This window comes from Sycon ciliatum, chromosome 9 (genome assembly GCF_964019385.1).
Source record: "Sycon ciliatum chromosome 9, ocSycCili1.1, whole genome shotgun sequence".
Classification (NCBI taxonomy): Eukaryota; Metazoa; Porifera; class Calcarea; order Leucosolenida; family Sycettidae; genus Sycon; species Sycon ciliatum.
Window position 1 is genome coordinate 643,462 of NC_088651.1, and position 18,877 is coordinate 662,338.

General features: G+C 46.8%; 1 protein-coding gene across 1 annotated transcript; it reads left to right on the forward strand.

Annotated features, from left to right (window-relative positions):
- The first annotated feature begins 12,958 nt into the window (after positions 1–12,958).
- LOC135825056 (uncharacterized) lies at positions 12,959–18,521 on the forward strand. Its single transcript, XM_065337793.1, has 3 exons — positions 12,959–13,016; positions 13,312–16,189; positions 17,383–18,521. Exons 1-3 carry the CDS (start codon positions 12,959–12,961, stop codon positions 17,612–17,614), a joined length of 3,168 nt encoding a protein of 1,055 aa, XP_065193865.1. The 3' UTR covers positions 17,615–18,521.
- The last annotated feature ends 356 nt before the right edge of the window (positions 18,522–18,877 follow it).

Sequence of the window (18,877 nt, forward strand, 5' to 3'; positions counted from 1 at the left end):
AGTTGTTACGCGGACGTGCGAACTTTATTTTTGCTTTTATACCCAATCTGTTAGCAAGTACAGTGCACAGGGAAAGGGGAGAAAATCCTGAGCAGCTTGCATTGTGCACGCTGTCTTCTACTCTGCAATGACCGTTGTATCGATATGAAGTATTACAAACAAGACACAAAGGGTGATCACAACTAGGGCCAGCGATACTTACACACAGCGTCATCTAAACCTCCGTGGTGTGTTCAAACAACACGTATGTACATGCACACGTACATGTGTATCGTCTTCGCATCACGGAAAATGATATCTTTAATGTAACATTGCGCGTCAGGTTTCACCCTTTGTTGTTTTTCCTGACGTGTTGTCAGGAGGCGACCACCTTTGGAGAGATTGTATGCACCATGAGCGCTATGATAGCAGCACTCACCTGGCTAGGCATGTGTGGAGCCGTATGGATAGACCTTAGGAGATTTCCTAGGTCGTCAAGGAGCGTGCTAATGCCTACTCCTACGTCACAAAGCGCTGGAACCTCTGCATAGCCGAGAAATACCACATCCTTGAATTAGACCGCAGAATCTCCCTCAACAAGTGCACGGAGATTGTGTCGAAGTATCGCCATACAGCAAAGTTCCTGCTTGGCAAGTACAAAGGTGTGACCTAAATCACTCTTGCTAGGCCCGCTAAATCCATGTATGAAATTCCTCACTCTTGATTACACACATCGCTGCCTCTGTAACACTACTGCATTTAATCGGATCTTGGCTGTTCATGCAGTATTGGTTGTCTGAGAGATTGTATATAATTGCTGTAATAGACCGCCCTGGGGAATCAAATTACTCCAGGACAAAAACGTGCAGCTCGCCCTTCCGCCAGCGGCACATCAACGAACGTGATAATTGTTATCGATGACGTCAATTTCATTGCTACCCTCATGCCCAGACAACGGTCACACTTGGCTTCACCACAGTACACAGTACACTAGTATTAAACCTCAGTAATTAGCCACGGGTTACAAGGCAGGGTGAGTCCACCTGGACATCTGTACGTGAAAAAAAGTAAAGAAAAGTAAGGTTTTTTTACATAAGGCAGAGTGAGTCCACCTGGACAACTGTACATGGACGAAGAAACACCTAGAGGCAGGGATCCGTGGCCGAATATTACACACCTGATCTCCGTTCCCAGCCCAACCACATTCAGTTCTGTGCTCTGCTAAAAGCACACGGACAGAAGAATAGGAAACATGTTTCGCAAAATTTGTATGATGCTAGTTTGTATATAAAAATAAAATAAAAAATTTCACTGGTCGCGTGAGACTCGGCTGGAAGCCGAGTTTTCCGAATCCGCCGTGGGAACGCCACCACCCTCTAGGATCAAGGCGCAGATGCAGCGTCAAAACGGTGGGAGGTGAGTAGATCAGACCCACCACCAAGTGGTCAAAGACCGAAATCCCATTGGCTGCATCCATGTTACCCCCGTGCCAGGCCACGAGTTCCCAATTAACTGTGGGTCGCAGCACGGCTGGAAAACTTCCTTCCGCTTCCAAGCAGGACTTGAACCTGGTAACCTGTTTCTCAATCATGGTCTTAGACCATCCCACTATGCCTGCCTCAGTACTAGTATTAGACCACAGTATGAGCCACGGGTTATAAGGCAGAAGTGAGTCCACCTGGACATCTGTACATGGACGAAGAAAAGCCTAGAGGCAGGGATCCATGGCCGAATATTACATGCCTGATCTCCGTTCCGAGCCCAGCCACCTTCAGTTCTGTGCCCTGCTAAAAGCACACGGACAGAAGAATAGGAAATATGTTTGGCAATATTTGTATGATGCTAGTTTGTATATACATGTAGTATATTCGCATTCGGTGATTACTTTAGTTTCCCTCTACTTTGTATAGTAATATGCTGGGACATGTACATGTACATGTATCCAGTAGTGATGCCAACGCACCCAGTTACTCCCATTCATCCTGGGAAGCTACTTCCAACCGCGCTGCTAACGCGAAGAAAAAGAAGTATCGTCAGGCCTCCGAGGACCTCCGTGGGTCGTTCACACCACTGGTTTGTTCCACTGATGGGGTGCTACATCGCGAATACGCCAGCTATCAGAAGCGACTTGCTGGTCGCCTCGCCCTCAAGTGGGACAAGCCATTTTCTATCATCATGGCTTGGGTGCGAGTTCGCAGCCAATTTGCAGTGATCCATGCAGTCGACCTCCGGCTACGCGGGTCTAGAAGGCGCCTGACAGGCCTGTCGACGCAGGATGGTGCTGGGGTAGGCATCGGCCATTGAAAACTGAATTCCGTCTGTTTTACGTGGAATTTCTTGGAGTTTCCCAATGTATTGTACTTGAATAAAATTCTTTTTTAACTTTCATGGTATCTCAATTTTTTTCACGTCTACATGACTTTATTTTGCCCGTAAAAGAGGCCGTTACCCCGTAAAAAAAAAAGTAGTGATGCCATGGATCATACATGTACATGTACGGTGGGCGAAGCTTGCTGTACTAGCAACGTTATGTCCCACAGGCACTTCCACCATCTCACTTTCCCTTGGAGGTGGTAGCTGCTTCCCTCCTTCCCACCCGGCAAGTATTTTAATTTCAATAGCACGCTGGGTTTGTGGACAACTAGAGAGGAAAAAACGTACACCGTGATAACTAGTGTTGCGATTGTTCACTCTCTTGGAGCTCGAAGATAGAGACAGCTGAGGACGTTCTAGGTGTTGAGAGAATTATGCATGAACTTCAGCAATGTAACTAGAACTGATAATATCAATATCATATCAGTATGCAAATAATCGACGTGGAGACAACAATTTTATAATAGCAATAAAAAGAACAAATTCTGCAGTCATCGCCACACTACAACGAAGTCATGAAAGTTTACCAGAATTAATTTTCTTGTCACATTCATCAGTGGAAAGTCGTGACTGAAGAGTAACCATGCTGAACAATGATTAAATATACATTCAATGATGTGTTACGAGAACAAAATACAGTGCCAAAATAGAATGAGGGAAGGTGAGACAATAGAAGTGAAGTGAGAGCTAAGTGCAACGGTGGGTGAAAAACTAATAATTATAACGCTAAAACTGTGTAGTGAGACAAACAATCATGCTGTGCACCTACGAAAACAATTTTAACGCAACTACATGTTTCTTCTGCTTACAAAGATCAGGCTTATGCAAACGAATACAAACAGCCTCAAGTACTTTCAACTGACTAGCATACCGTGCACGACAAAGAACAGAAAAACTAAAATCATCATACACCTGCAGACACTTAGGGTGAGACAACAAGTGAAGAAAAACGGCAGACTTCTTACGATCACAATCACCATCTGATTCCTCGTCTCCAACAACCGCAGCCTCGTCCTCCGTCTCATCTCCCAACTCGTCCTCAGTGTCGTCCTCAGTGTCATTCTCCTCATCAACACTGATCGGTCCCAGGCTCGTTTGACGTTGTTTAACCTCTGTTCGTTGACTCCTCCTTTGATCTTGATGGCAACTTGTTGTTGTTGTTGTTGTTGTTGTTGTTGTTGTTGTTGTTGTTGTTGTTGTTGTTAAATCTTGTGTTCCCAGTGTCCTCGCCGATGCTTGATCTCCAGTACTGTAATAATTCATTGAATAATTAGCCGTTGATCGTCTAGGTCTTTGAATGTTGATCGTGTTACTTTCTTTGTTGAATTCCGTTCCCTTCAGCCTTCTTTCTCGTTGTTCACAATCAGTGCTTGCCTCATCCATATATGCACGTGCCACCGACACCACAGACTCAGCCCCAGTACCGCCGATGATAGATGTAGGTGGCGGTTCTGGGGGAGGCAACGGCAAAGACGGCGATGAGGGCATTACCTCATCACAGCGTCCACTTTGGTCTTGAGCCGAATGTTGTTGTGGTGTGTTATCTTGTGTTGTTATGGTGCATTGTGTTGTGGTGACAATATGCCCATTACCCGACTCCAAGGCTCTCGATACGGGTAATGGAGGCACTATTGCCGATGACGGAAATTGTGCTAACGATGGCTGTGCCCGAGGGTTCTTCAGTGGCCTGCCGCGTTTTGGTCGCAGTGCCCGTGCCGAGCCAGTCAGCATATGCAGTGGGACGTGCTGCTTGATACGTGCGTTCAGATGTTGAAGAGTCCTACCAACGTACCGACTACCGCATTGTCGGCACTCAAATTGGTATACCAATTTAGATGCAAGTTGGGTTGGTAGGACATCCTTCCTCACCGTGAACGCACGTACAGTTGTGAAAACGGGTACAAAATGTACCGCGTAGTAAGTTTGCTGTACAATTTTCCGTACCAAGCGACTCATGGATAATGAGAGGTTACCTTTCCAGGGGAGAGAAAGATACGTGGGACATTTGTCCGGGCCAAAACGTTTTTCCTTTTTATCCAGCCTTTCGCTCATGAGTTTCTTCAATAGATCGTCAGGGTACCCGTTCTTTAGAAAAACGGACTTAAGGAAGTCCAGTTCCTCAGCTAGTTTGGAAGAGGAGTTCCCTCATTCTATTTTGGCACTGTATTTTGTTCTCGTAACACATCATTGAATGTATATTTAATCATTGTTCAGCATGGTTACTCTTCAGTCACGACTTTCCACTGATGAATGTGACAAGAAAATTAATTCTGGTAAACTTTCATGACTTCGTTGTAGTGTGGCGATGACTGCAGAATTTGTTCTTTTTATTGCTATCATATCAGTATCAATATCGTATTTCGCTCCTTTTCGTGTAGTAGCTGAGCACTGTCATGTGGGGTAGACACGCCTTTGCTGTTTGCGCTAAGCAGAGCTCACTGACTTGTCAGTTTGAGCACTCTAGCAAGGTACTTTGGGGCCTGGTTTAAATCTGGCTTTGCTTGGCTAGTAAAATTGCTGAAATAATTCAAACATTATGTATTTCCTGAGCACCCCGAACGTTCCCGGCTGTCTCTATCTTCGAGCCCCAAGAGCATGAGCAATCTCAACACTAGTTATTACCGTGTACGGTTTTTCCTCTCCTTTTTTCCACAAAGCCAGCATGCTATTGAAATAGAAATATTCGCCGGGTGGGAAGGAGGGAAGCAGCTGTCAACTCCAAGGGAAAGTGAGATGGTGGAAGAAAATGTCTGATGGGTTGACCGGGCCAGCGCGCTTACTACATTACACTGCGCTTCACTACTCTTGCACTATCGATGCCTGGTCGTAGGCTATGATTCCGAGACCTCCGGTCGGATGAGCCTCGCCAACCACATCGGCACATCGCCCCTACTCCCCTTTGTCTTGTTGTCCAGTGTCATTTCAGTTGTCCTCTTCCCCTGATTATTAGTAGGGCTGTGTTTGCTAGTAAAAAATAAATAAAAATAAACTACCCCTGCACGTAACGGTGGTAAGTTATATAAATAATCATGGTAATACGTACAGAACCCTCCAACGATGGTGTAGTTCTGAACAACCATGTACTAGTACTGTCAACTTTCTAATATCCTCGACGGATTAATGTTCGCTATTTTCACGAGAAGAGCGTAACGTGAATATTACCATCGTGAAATCTAATTTCAACAGTGTGTGCATGTAGGTGACCCCGGTGCTTCGCGAACTTTTGCCATCGCAAACTCGCTGGTTCTAAGAAATCGGGAAATTTAGTGACGCGAATATTGGGCGGTACTCTCTGCCAGGCAGAGTAGTGTGCAGGCACTGGATCAGCGAGAAAGGGGCCACGAAAAGCAGTAAAAAGGAAAGAAGAGAAGAAATAAACATTAACGCAAAACATTCTGCACTGAGATGATTCGAGAGCTCTAGGGAGCAAGGTACAGTTCAGTGGGGTGAAGGCAAGGTGATCGTTGTGGGACTGGAGAATGGAACATCGTCAAATTTAGCCATGGAATGCTGTCGCCCACAACCAATCCTGGCGCATCAGGTGCTGACAAATGCGAGACTTGAAGGCCAGCATTCCCTTCGATGCCGGAGGTTCCGGGATGACTTGCTCAGGAATGCCGTTCCATGCCGCAATGAGGGTGTAGGGGAATGACCTCAGTAGGTAGTTTGGTGCTGTCCGAGCAAGTGGCCATTGCAACTGGAAAGGGTGGCGAGAAGCTAGTTGTCGGCGGGTTCTAGGAGTAGGTGCATGCGCCGACGGTGGCGGGAGGAGGGCTGTCAGCTGGGGTGGGCCCTTAATGTAGTGCAACTTGTACACATATGCAAGCCCTGAGACTGTCCTCCTGAGCTGCAGGCTCTGAAGGATCGTGCCAGGTCCGATGATTCGCATTGCCTTCTCCTGCACCCTGTCATAGCGTGCTAGGTGGGATTGGGCTGCACACATGGTGGCTAGGGGAGCGTACTCCAGGATGGGCCGAATGAACCTCTTATACACGGCAAGGCGGCGCTCATGACCCAGAAGCCAAGCATCACGGCGCAAGAATCCCAGGCGCTGGCTGCCCTTGACAGCGACAGCATGAATATGGCGCTGGAACCCAAGCTTAGAGTCGAATGTGACTCCAAGCAGCTTTAGGTGGTCCAAGTCCGGAATAATCTCGCCGGCAAAGGTGGTTGGTGGAAAGTCAGGGCGCGCTTTCGAGCATTGCACAAAATCAGGCGCTGGCTCTTGGTGGGCTCGAACTGGATCCGCCATTGCTGGCCCCATGCGGCAAGATTGCTGAGGGTTGTCTGTAAGGATGCTGCCTTCTCCTGGAGGTTGTCGTTTGGTCTGATCAGACTGTACACGGTAGTGTCATCCGCGAAAGAGCTGAGCTTCACTCCATGCGAGAGGCATTGGTCGATATCGGCAGCAAACCGTCAGCGAATACGAAGAGTGTGGGGCCCAGGACGCAGCCTTGGGGCACTCCGGCAGTGATGGGGTACTTCTTGGAAGCGTGGCCTCCAGTTACCACCTTTAGGCAGCGGGTCCTCAGGTAGTCGCGTAGCCAAGAGAGAAGAGGTCCGCCGATGCCTACTCGCTCTGCTTTGTTGAGGAGGCCGACGTGAGAGACGCGGTCAAACGCACTGGCAATATCAATTGCTACTACTGGGACACAGCCCCCCTCAGCTACAACCTGCACCCATTCGCTCTGGAGTGCTGTGAGGAGGTCAGCTGTGCCACGGCCACGTCTAAAACCGAACTGGCTGTCTCTTCACTTTAAAGAGTACTCTCGTGCCATGGTGACAACAGTTCAAAAGATAATGAAGAAAGCAATGACGACGCTGTAATTTTGAAATGTAAAATGGTGGCCGATAGTAAAGGTACATGACAACTTCGCTTATAACGACATTCGGCGGGGCATCAAAGAAGTGTGCTTATTCGCGAAGTGTCGTTATACCCGAAGTCTCATTGTATGTATTACATGTACGTATACAGCTGGATGGGACTTTGCTCTGGGCATGGAAATTCTGTCGTTATTCCCGAATTGTCGTTATATCCGCAGTCGTTATTAGCGAATTTGACTGAACAAGACTTGATGGTGAAAGTCAGATTTTCTTCCCATTACATTCTATTCCATTTTTCCCGCACTCATCTTTATAGCCCCGCTTGTGTGGATGGGCGCGCCAGCCAGCCACATCCAACGTCTGGATAATGTTCAACGCCGCGCACTGCGCATCATTGGCCCTGGTGCAATTCTCCCCAGTCTGGCTGTCCGCCGGACTGTTGCTGCTCTCTCGTGCATGTACAAATTGCATTTCATTACTGGTCCTCCTCAGCTACTTGCTGTATTGCCACCGCATCGCGTTTCTCCAGCCAACCCCAGAACCAGGAACCAGCACAATAATGCCACCAGCCACGCCTATCAACTGTCAGACACGCTCCCTGTCTCAGCTCCATCCGTCGTGAAGCGGTCGTTCCCGTACTGCTGTATTGGCGCATGGAACTCCTTTCCTGACAGGCTGCTGTCGCAGCGCCCACACAAAACACGTTTTCAGTCATTCAAGACAAAGGTCTACCGACACCTGAGAGACAGCAACTGGTACTGGGCAACAGATTCCCTGTAATTTTTCGAGCTCGTCGCTTGCCGGACCCGCTAATCCGCGTACCTGGCCTTGCTCAGAGTGCTCAGCTGTGTTTTGCATACATGGAAAAACTTGTTATGATTCTTTTCTTTTCTCTGCTTATTCTTTTACCAGGCGTGGGCCATCCCCTGGATTATCAAAATGGGTGCCTTATTATTTTTCTGTTTTTTAGCTTGTTTTCTTTACACTTCTTTATGCGAGTTTCGTTTCAGATCTATTAAAAAAGTTCATAAGTTTTGGTTGATGAAGTTGACATGTACATTGTACGTCAGTCCAAACACTGATAATAAACAATCTCTTTTCATCTTGGTTTTATTTTTCTAAACACCTACCGGTACTTTTACCCATTCTACTTCCCCATAGCTAGATCTAGCTTTGCTTTACATTTCCGTTTCTTTTTCCTGGTGCGTGCTTGTGGCATTGAAGCCGAGACCTTTGGTCGGTGGAGCCCCTGGTACCTCACCATCACTGCTGCCCAGTGCAGCTCCTGCTCAGTAGCTGTTTGTTTTTGTCCACATAATTATTTATTTTACGAGTTGGGTTTTTGAATAATAGTGTTGTGAACCCTCTGGTTCTCTATAGTATCAGGAACGAACGACCCCACACGGCACGAGGACAACTATTTATTCTCAACAGTATATTTCACTTCCATCGACTAATACCAATGAACAATGAATGTATGAACAACGGAATGAACTGAATGACTAACACTAAAACCACCAGGTAGTTATAGCGTGAAAATGACAGCGTATATGAGAAAAGCATACACATACAACATACAACTACAGCGCACTCAGCAAACCGCACATAGCGCATGTAGCGTATACTACGTCGTAAACATCAACGGTACGGCGGAGTCGGAATACAACTGCATTGGAACGAACACAATGTCACAAGCGAGAAGGCCTTTCACTCTCGAGAACTTGTGGTTTCACAACAAATAGTAAAAAATAAAAATAAAAATAGGGTCGAAGCATCGGGATTTCATTTGGTCCCGTCAAATGGGATACTGGAGCGGGAATGAACATTGTTGACAAAAGTTTTTTTGCATGAAGTGGGTGGGTAAACCTTGTCGAAGTCCTACCCGGCCGGACTAGGTGCTACGGCACTGCCTTATTTGTCATGTACATGTGTAGTTGATTGTTTGCCTGTATGGTTTTTTTCTCTTGTCATCATTGTCACAGCTAAGGCGTTGTGCTTTGGGAGATCTTCACCAGGCAAACGCCATACGGACATCTGAAGCGTGAGACGGACGTGGAGAAGGCAATAGAGAATGGTCATCAGCTGCCTAATCCACCAGGTATGCCCTATGACTATCGTCATCTGGTCGAGGCCTGCTTGAGACCAGAAGCGGCCAACCGTCCGTGCTTCAGTGATATACTCCATGATCTGGAAGTACAACAAGTGAATGCTTGACATTATTCTGATCTCTCAGTTCCCGCAACACGCCTTCTCTCGAGCTGGGCTGTTTTCGGTTAACCCGAACCCCGATTACCGGAAGGTGTGAGCGTGTACATGCACCGGTACATGTAAGCAAGCGTGGTACATGTGCTATGCATCTATTATTATTGTTAGTATTACTTGCATGTACGCGTTGGAGTCAACCATGCAAGCATGATTCACAAATTCGCTTATGCTGAATATGATAAACAGGACTATGACAGGGAAAAAATTAAGCTAGAACGATGATATAATGATATTATAATTATCATTATACAGTGTGGCTCAAGGGTATTGAAGATATGTCATTAATGAATATGTCTATATGTCATTTATGAATATGTCTATATGTCATTTATGAATATTGAAGCCTGAGTGATAATAATAGTGCTATTTCCTGAGTTTGACTGTTTCAGGATCTGTCGGAATATCACAATGCACAGATCTTCATGCATAGATCTCGCCACGCGGGTCGGTCATGGGCAATGGCTCGCAGTCTCTGCAGAGCGTCTAGGTTCCCGAGCAATCCAGCATTGGCTTGGCGCAGATCTCCCACCAATGCCTGCGGCAGGGTCGTCCGCGGTCTACCCCTCCAGCAATGCTGTCGCTGATTGGCGAAGTACGCGAACATAGCCATAACAGCTGGGGATTCATCCGCCATTCGCAGGATGTGGCCAAAAAGCCTCCAGCGTGATCTCTTGACCATGACACTCAAGGGTTCAGGTTCGCATCTGGCATAGAGAGCATCATTTAGTATTATTTGTGGCCATTTCACGCCGATGAGTGACCTCAACTGACGGCGGTGGAAGGAATCCAGGCGAAACAGAACGCTATGCATCTGTTGTGAATATAGTTGGAAACAGACTTACCACGCATCAACTGGGTGATTTTGATTATCTGTCAACGTCTTCAGCCCTCGCCCACTTATGATGGTCTCATGACCTAGCTTGATGGAACTTACACAACCACTACTCTGTTGTAAACCTGCCTCAGCAACGAACCACCACATGGTTTATATTGTATCGTGTTATCGCCTGTCGACGGGGATTCCTGTTTTCGCTTGAGTGATGAGATACCTGGTATGGGGAAACTGGTAAGAGATGGAGGACGAAAACGAAGAGACAAGCAGAAGAGTAATTATAGCATCAAGGTCAAGTCACTGCAAGAGTGTCGATGCTGTAGAGTAGGCTTCCCCCGAACCCGGCCCGGTTTTTTTCCCCTATTCGGCTTTTCGCTAAGCTCGAAAATGCATAAGATTCGGCTTTCAAAATTGGAATATATTGGAAAATAGGCTAAAAAAATTGTTGGCATATTGGCTTCAAAACTGGTGAGATACTAGAAATACAGCTCTGCTAGATGGAATTGGCCACAACTGTACGTTGTAGTGTGGTATTTTACTAGTAACGATTTTCCTAATGGCTAATGTTTGTTTGAGAGGAGGTCAAAGGACACGATGCAGCTAATGGGAGTTCGGTCTTTGACCACTTGGTGGTGGGTCTGATCTACTCACCTCCAACCGTTTAGGCACTGCATCTGCGCCTTTGATCCTAGAGGGTGGTGGTGTTCCCACGGCGGATGCGGAAAACTCGGCTTCTAGCCGAGTCTCACGTGAACCCTGAAATAGATTATTAAAGGACACGAGTCACACGACCTCAAGTACGACAAGTCTGAAGTAGAGAGCTCGAGCAGTCACGTTTGCAGCAACATCATTCGTTCGTAAACCCACTTTGCAGCAACATTTGGTGGATTTTGGGCGATTCTCAAAGGATCCCTCCAAATCGGCGACAAACTTAGCGATTTTTCTACAAGTCTCGTTTTCGGCGAATTTTTCGGCATGCTGATTTGGGGAAAGCCTACTGTAGAGTGCCCTTACGAAAAAGCTTCTTAAATAATAATTCGAAGAGGGTTTTAACGCAAACCGTTTCGCAAGGCCGTACACAAGGTGTTGCATGCCTGTAAACCAGTATTGTTTTCAGATATACATGCACATGTACACTAGCAACAATACACACCATACATATACATGTACACTAGCATTAGTAGCAGCACTACACACCATCAATTCCCTTGCCATATATGTACTTGCACACTAGCAACACTACACACCATACATATACAGGTACACTAGCATTAGTAGCAGCCCTACACACCATCAATTCCCTTGCCATATACATGTATGTACTTGCACACTAGCAACACTACACACCATACATATACAGGTACACTAGCATTAGTAGCAGCACTACACACCATCAATTCCCTTGCCATATATGTACTTGCACACTAGCAACACTACACACCATACATGTACATATACATGTACATGATTGTACACTAGCAACACTACACACCATCATTTCCTTACCGTTTTCTCTTAGACAGCCTTTTTGTAGGGTGGTGTGTTGTTCAAGAGGGTAGCAATGAAATTGATTGCTGTGTCTCTGGCGGAAGTGCGACGTGCACGTTTTCCTGAAGTACATAATTTATTCCCCACAGCAGTCTTATCCAATGTGTACGTGGCATGTGCCTTTCCACTACTGTGAGAAAGTGGCTGCCTGCTGACAGTATGACAGGATGTAGAACAACCAAACAAGATACGCAGTGCATATGATTGTATTTTAATTTTTTAATTAACTTTTCGTTTTCCGTGATCAGCAGACGATTATTATCTGTGGACAGGCGTTGCTTGAAAACACAATGGAGGAAGATATGTGGAAGTACCATTGGCCCTAGTTGTGGGCAGCCGCCATGTCTTGTATGCAGTGCCTCATATCGATCCAACGTTCCTTCACGACTACAGGACAGCGTGCACCATGCAAGCTGCTCAGGATTTTTCCCTTTCCTATGCAACTACTTGCTAACAGATTGGGTATAGAAGTAAAAGTTCGCACGTCCGCGTTACAACCGGTTGTACAATTGTGTTGAGAAACAAAAAACTAACTACTTTAAAAGACGTTTCTCTGGATCTCCGAAAGACTTTTAAAGTATAAATCGTAGAATATGCGCTGAAAGGCTGCCTTGGACGTATCACCCCTCTTGCCATCTTGATCATGTGTTCCTCCGCGCGGAGAACTGTCTGTGTCGTGGTTTTAGATGTGTTCGCATCAGTTCTCCTTCTAACTGGTGGTACTGTAAGCGTCCTTGACACAGTGGCAGACGACAGCCTTAGCCGGCTTGCAGCACCACTTGAATTCCGTGATGTTTACCAATATCCGCACTTGGGTTACTATAGAATGAATCAATTGTATTTTGTCCGTTGTACCCCATCCAGCACTGTATTTCTACAGTCCACTCGCTACCGTGTAGCTGAGCATATTGTGAGGCTGATAATTCCATGGAGAAAGGGATCACCTGTGGAACGTACAGATACCCTTGTTGCAATGGAGGTTTCTAATCCTGGTTTGAGATCATGGAGGCACCTGGCGGAGTTGACATACCCGGACCTTGGCTCACTGTGTCGACGGTCTTCGTATTTTACGCCCGCTCTTGCCACATCACCTGACAGAAGAGACCTGATCTTTTACGACTTCGGACCCTGGCCAGAATGCGACATGATGTTCGTGTGGAGAGATATGCAACTACGAAGGGTGCATACACCAAAGGTGAGTGCGGGCAGTGCAAGATATCTTCAGTCAATTGTTACCTTGAGAGATGACGAAGAGCACGCCAATACTTATCGGGTGTTTTCTTACGGTGGCCTTGTGTGCATCAAAGATCTACCGACATTGATCAAACTTCCCCAACTGGACAAATATTGCACGATTTCCTCCAGCCTGCGATACATGCACATTCTAAGTAAGACGGGAGATCATATAGAAGGCACCCAATGGCGAGAGCTAGAAGAGGTTTATTCGCCCTTTCGCCCTCGTCCTCTTCTTTTCCCATCCTTACTTGCAGCCAACCACACCATTATTGCGTACGGTGGAGTGCCAGCATATAATGTACACTACCCCAGAATGAACAAACCTCGAGATGTGGATAGCTACTGCACGTTTTGGGTCTTCAATGTCCGAAAGCGCTCTTGGACGTCTCGTCACAACAACGCCACGGACATATGTCGCCTTTCCGGACATGGCCGCCAGTTGTTTCCAGTCTCTGTTACAGCAAAAATGCTGGCACTAGCCAACAGACCGCGCGCAGTCTTGTTTGCGAACGAATCGAAGATTCTCCTGCACTTTTCTGATCGCCACGTTCTGCGTGTGGTTGAAGTATGCAGTGTGCCACAGAACCATAATATTATCTCTCCATCTAGCACACTATCCTGTCGACGAATACTGACCCAGCAATCCAAGTTGACGTCTACCAGGTCTACCGTGAACAGCTGGATTGGCTCTCCTTATTACTCAGTTGGTGGTGGAGTCGGTGCATTCTTTGGGACGGTAGAGCAGGTGTGGACCATACGGCCTGCAGCATTCTTGTCCACTTGCCCCAGCTTGGCTGAGAACACTGAGCGCGGGTGCAATGATTTCGTCGAGGAGATGATATACGATGCCATCAGGCCAGCCTACCGTCTCCCTGGTGGGTTGGGCTGTGTATGGAGTGGTGTTGTTCTACAAACCATCCTGGGAAAGGAGAGAGCTATATTCTTGCCTGGCTCTAGATGCCTCTGGTCAGAACAAGCCATACGTCACAATGTCTACTGGATCCTTGATACGACAACGAATGCGTATGAGACTAGAACGATGGCACAATGTACAGAACATAACATCCGTGATCTCACTGGATCAACTGCTACACAACTTACTCCTGGTGTGGTATTCTTGTTAGGTACGGGATACACTGATAGTCCTCTGCATCCCCGCACAATCATGTGGTGTATTAATATACTGAACTTCACCTGTATGGAATTTACTAACGCTGGCACTGTTCAACTGTCGACACGATACGGTCATATGGCAGTACGGATCGATGATACACATCTTCTGGTCTACGGGGGGAAGAACAAGACCACATCAGATTATCTCTCTGATCTCTGGGTACTCACATTTGACAGTATAGACCAGTGCAAAGGAACGTGGAAGATTCTGAAACCTACGCATCTCTTGGGCGCAGTGATGCCAAGTCTTCCCAATCCGCAAACAACACGCATCAATAATACTATTTTCGTTTTCGGTGACACATCAGCATGTACTGACTACATAATGGCACTGGATATCTCCCGATACTTAGACAACGGTACAATTCGGATCAACCAAGTCTCCGTACAGCCCTGTCTGTCTAAGAGAGCAGATTTCGCTAGTGTTCAGTACAACGAGAATGGCATATTATTGTTCGGTGGTTGGACTGCCTTAGGTCAACTAGCCACGGTTGCACAGCTCATCCTTCTGAATACTTCCAACCTGCTTTCGCAAGGAAGGGTGATGCCCCTTTTCGACCATACAAATGAAGTCAGCATCTTTGATCACCGTATGGTGAGCGGGCAGCGTCTCTATGTATTCTCGGGACATGCGGTCCCCAGCAAGCCAGAAAAGTATCTAACGATTGAGACCGAGCTCTGTCCGGCGGGGTACGGGCTGCGTGAGGATAAGACGTGTCGACCCTGTCCGCATGGTTTCTTTTCTTCAACTCTACGTGACAGATGCAAACCGTGTCCCAATTTCACGACGACAAAGACAGAAGGATCGAGCGCCTGTATTGCAATATCTCCGTGCCATTCCCAGTACTGCCATCAGCACGGGGTGTGTATCGTGACCGACTTCGCCGCCAGCTGCCATTGCTACTTTGGTTACGTGTCGTATGACAACTGTAGACTACCACTGGTGAACTTGGCCATTGCATCCGCTATTCTGCTCCTCGTCTCCTTCATTGCTCTTGCTCTACGAAAATACCACATGAGAAACCAGCAACTCAAGCTTAAGGAGAGGGAGCTGCAGGACAAACACAAGAGTATGCGACTGTATCAGAAGAAGCTAGACCAGATCAACATCGGAGCAAGAATACGCTGGTCATCGCTGAACCTCACCAAGAAACTTGCCAGGGGAGCATTCTCGCAAGTGTGGCTAGCCGAGTTCAGCGACATGTTAGTAGCTGTGAAAGTACTCCCCAAATATACTGGTAGAAATACCTCGCAGACAGACCAGTTCGTCCAGGAAGCTGAGGTCCTGCGTTCAATTCGTCACCCCAACATCGTCATCTTCTTGGGAGCTGGCACAAATAGATTCAGCAAAAGACCGTTTATCGTGATGGAGTACTTGCGGCGAGGTTCTCTCCACAATGTACTCCACGATGGCGGGAACGTGTTCACACACCACGATCATCTGAGATTTGCTCTGGACACAGCCCGAGGTATGACGTACTTGCACGAATCCAACCCGCCACGTCTGCACCGAGACCTGAAATCTCCCAACCTTCTAGTCAGCGACAAGTGGGTGGTGAAAATCGGCGATCTTGGCAACTCGCGATTTATGGCCATTCTGGATGAGGAGAAGGCGACAGCAGCGAACAGCACCAGTGCTAGTGCCGCTCAGACACAGTCATCAAACATGGCGGCGGGCGCGCAGTCCGTAAGTGAAAGCCCCAGCGAAAATGTACTTATCGAGCCTCCTTGTACCGGAGCAGTACTTGACAGACGTGATTCCAAGAGCTCGCTTGCACTATCAGGAAGCCAGGAGACCAGTCTGTCAACGCCCCTACTCACCGATGTCTCCACAAACCATGGAGAGACGTATCAGCGCTATTCGGCATCAGTGATGACTCGCGGCGTGGGGACTCTGCGCTGGAAGTCACCGGAGTCAGTACGTGGCGAGCATTACAATGAGAAAGCTGATATCTACAGGTGAGTGTGAAGTTTGTGAAAGATATAATTTTATAATCACTCTTAGAAACCACGATCACAGCCACACTGTGTATTGTGCAGCACAGCTGGTTTCTCCCGAAACTAGCAATACAATCTACTCTCAACAAAAGTACTTTTATATCGTTTTGATTCTAAACAGGGAGCAGTACACTACCGGTCGTGGATATTGAAATCCGGTGGGATGACCGGGGTCAGCGCCCTTACTGGCCTTAGTAAACTTACGTCATTACACTGCTCTACACAACTCGTACACTAGTAGTCCCTACCAGGGAGTGGTATTGTACTACTCCCTGGTCACTACCCCTGCACTCACAATCGAGTTACCCTACGTATTACCATGATTACACATAATTATAACTTACCACCGTACAGAACCCTCTCACGATGGTGTAGTTCTCAGCAACCATGTACTTGTACTGTAAACTGGCTATTATCCTCCACGGATTAATGTTTGCTATTTTCGCGAGAAGAGCGTAACGCGAATATTGACCATCGTGAAATCTAATTTCAATAGTGTGTGTATGTAGGTGACTCCAGTGCTTCGCGAACTTTTGCCATCGCAAACTCGCTGGTTCTAAGAAATCGCGAAAAATTGTGACGCGAATATTGAGCGGCTTACAGTTCCCTACACTTTCTTGATCTAGGATCCAACAAATTAGTCGAGTCTTCTCTCAGATTTATGCTTTTTGCGAAGTGTTATTTTTTGTCGGTAAACGCCTTCGCATTCCTGTTAGTGTTAACTTTCTCTTCATTGTAAAGTGTACTCTCGTGCCATGGTGACCATAGTTCAAAAGAAAAATGAAGAAACGGTGGAGACCCTTTAGCTTTGAAATGTAGCATGATGGCCGAGAGCAAATGTCCAGGCACAAGACCGGATGGTGAAAGTCAGATTTTCTTCCCATTGCATTCTATTCCCTTTTTCCCAGGCATGCCTTTATAGGGTCGTAGCATTAGGATGTTTCATCTGGTCAGGTTAAAGAGGAAACTTGGGCAGAAATGAATATTAATGACAAAAAAACATTTTGCGGGAATTTTGAAGGTCTACCTTTTTCGAATGAAGGTCCAGGCATGGCCTACCCGGCCAGACTGGATGCTACAGCCCTGCTTTATTTGTCATGTAGGTGTGTAGTTGACTGTTTGCCTGTATGGTGTTTTTCGCTTCATTCTCACAGCTATGGGGTTGTGCTTTGGGAGATCTTCACCAGGCAAACGCCATACGGACATCTGAAGCGTGAGACGGACGTGGAGAAGGCAATAGAGAATGGTCACCAGCTGCCTATTCCACCGGGCATGCCCTATGACTATCGTCATCTGGTCGAGGCCTGCTTGAGACCAAAAGCGGCCAACCGTCCATGCTTCAGTGAGATACTCCATGATCTGGAAGTTCAACAAGTGAATGCTTGACCATGTTATTCTCTCAGTACAGCGCAGTGCGTAACACTGCCCCTGCAATTAGTCGCGAAGAATTGGTGCATGCCCTTTCTGGCTGGTGCAGCTCGTCTGCCCGTGACTGGGTTCGCGACTTTATATCTGGTCGATTCCCGCGTGTTCGTGTCGGCGAGTCGGTTTCAATGCCTTCTCCCTCATCTGCCAAAGTTTCCCAGGGTTCACAATCATTTTGGTCCAATTTTGTCTAGCATGAGCATAGATTCCCTCGTCAGTGTACCCTGTAGTGGTGGAATGACTCTATTTGCTGACGATTCCAATCTTGTCTGCTGCTCGGTACCTGACCCGTCCAATCTGATCTGGCCCGCTGTCTGCTCTGGTCTGAGGGCATCTCAGCTATATTAAATTGTAACCCCACTATATGTTATCATCTTTGCCCCAACCACAGCTACTTCTGGGACCGTTTCCATGAACAGCGATAGTCTCCCTATCTACCATTATATCCGTGTCCTATTATCATCCACTTTGAATTTTTCTCATCATATTGTTGCCTTTTAAATTTCGTTTTCGTGTTTTTTCCTTCGAAATATGTTGCATTTCCTCCCACTTTCCACTATCAGTGTCACAAGTTTATACAAGTGTTATGTCCGACCCCTCCTGGAGAATGCCATGCCGGTTTGGAAGTACTCAATGAATAGAAGTTTTGCTTCCATGCTTCATAAACTTCGAGCCACGGCCGCTAGGTCATACTTGTCCTGCGTTCACAAGTCAATAAATCGCTGCACTCTCTTCTGCAAATCCTCCTACTTGTACTCTCAATTTGTACTCTCATTTCTTTCACTCTTATGAAGGCTATGATGTCAAGAGGGGGGACACGTCCAAGCTAGCCTTTCTGCGCCTGTTACTACAATTATGGCTTCCTTATACCCAGACAAACTTCCAATTAAAGTTGTTTGTGTTTGTCAACACAATTGTACAACCGGTTGCAACGGGGACGTGCGAACTTTATTTTTACTTTTCTACCCAATCTCTTGGCAAGGAGTTGCATTGGAAAGGAAGAAAATCCAGAGCAGCTTTTATGATGCACGCTGTCCGCTTCTCGAGAAGGGACGTGTGATCTATACGAGTCACTGCATACAAGACACAAAGGGTGATAACAACTAGGGCCAGCGATACTTACACACAGCGTCATCCAAACCTCCGTTGTGTATTCACACAACCCGTATGTGCATGAACATGTACATGTGTATCGTCTTCGCATCACGGGAAATGATAGCTTTA

Coding starts and splice junctions, on each gene's coding strand:
- LOC135825056 (XM_065337793.1), top strand. CDS start 12,959: ATGCGACATGATGTTCGTGTGGAGAGATATGCAACTACGAAGGGTGCA. Junction 13,017..13,311: donor GAAGGGTGCATACACCAAAG/GTGAGTGCGGGC, acceptor CCTTACTTGCAG/CCAACCACACCATTATTGCG. Junction 16,190..17,382: donor GAGAAAGCTGATATCTACAG/GTGAGTGTGAAG, acceptor TCATTCTCACAG/CTATGGGGTTGTGCTTTGGG.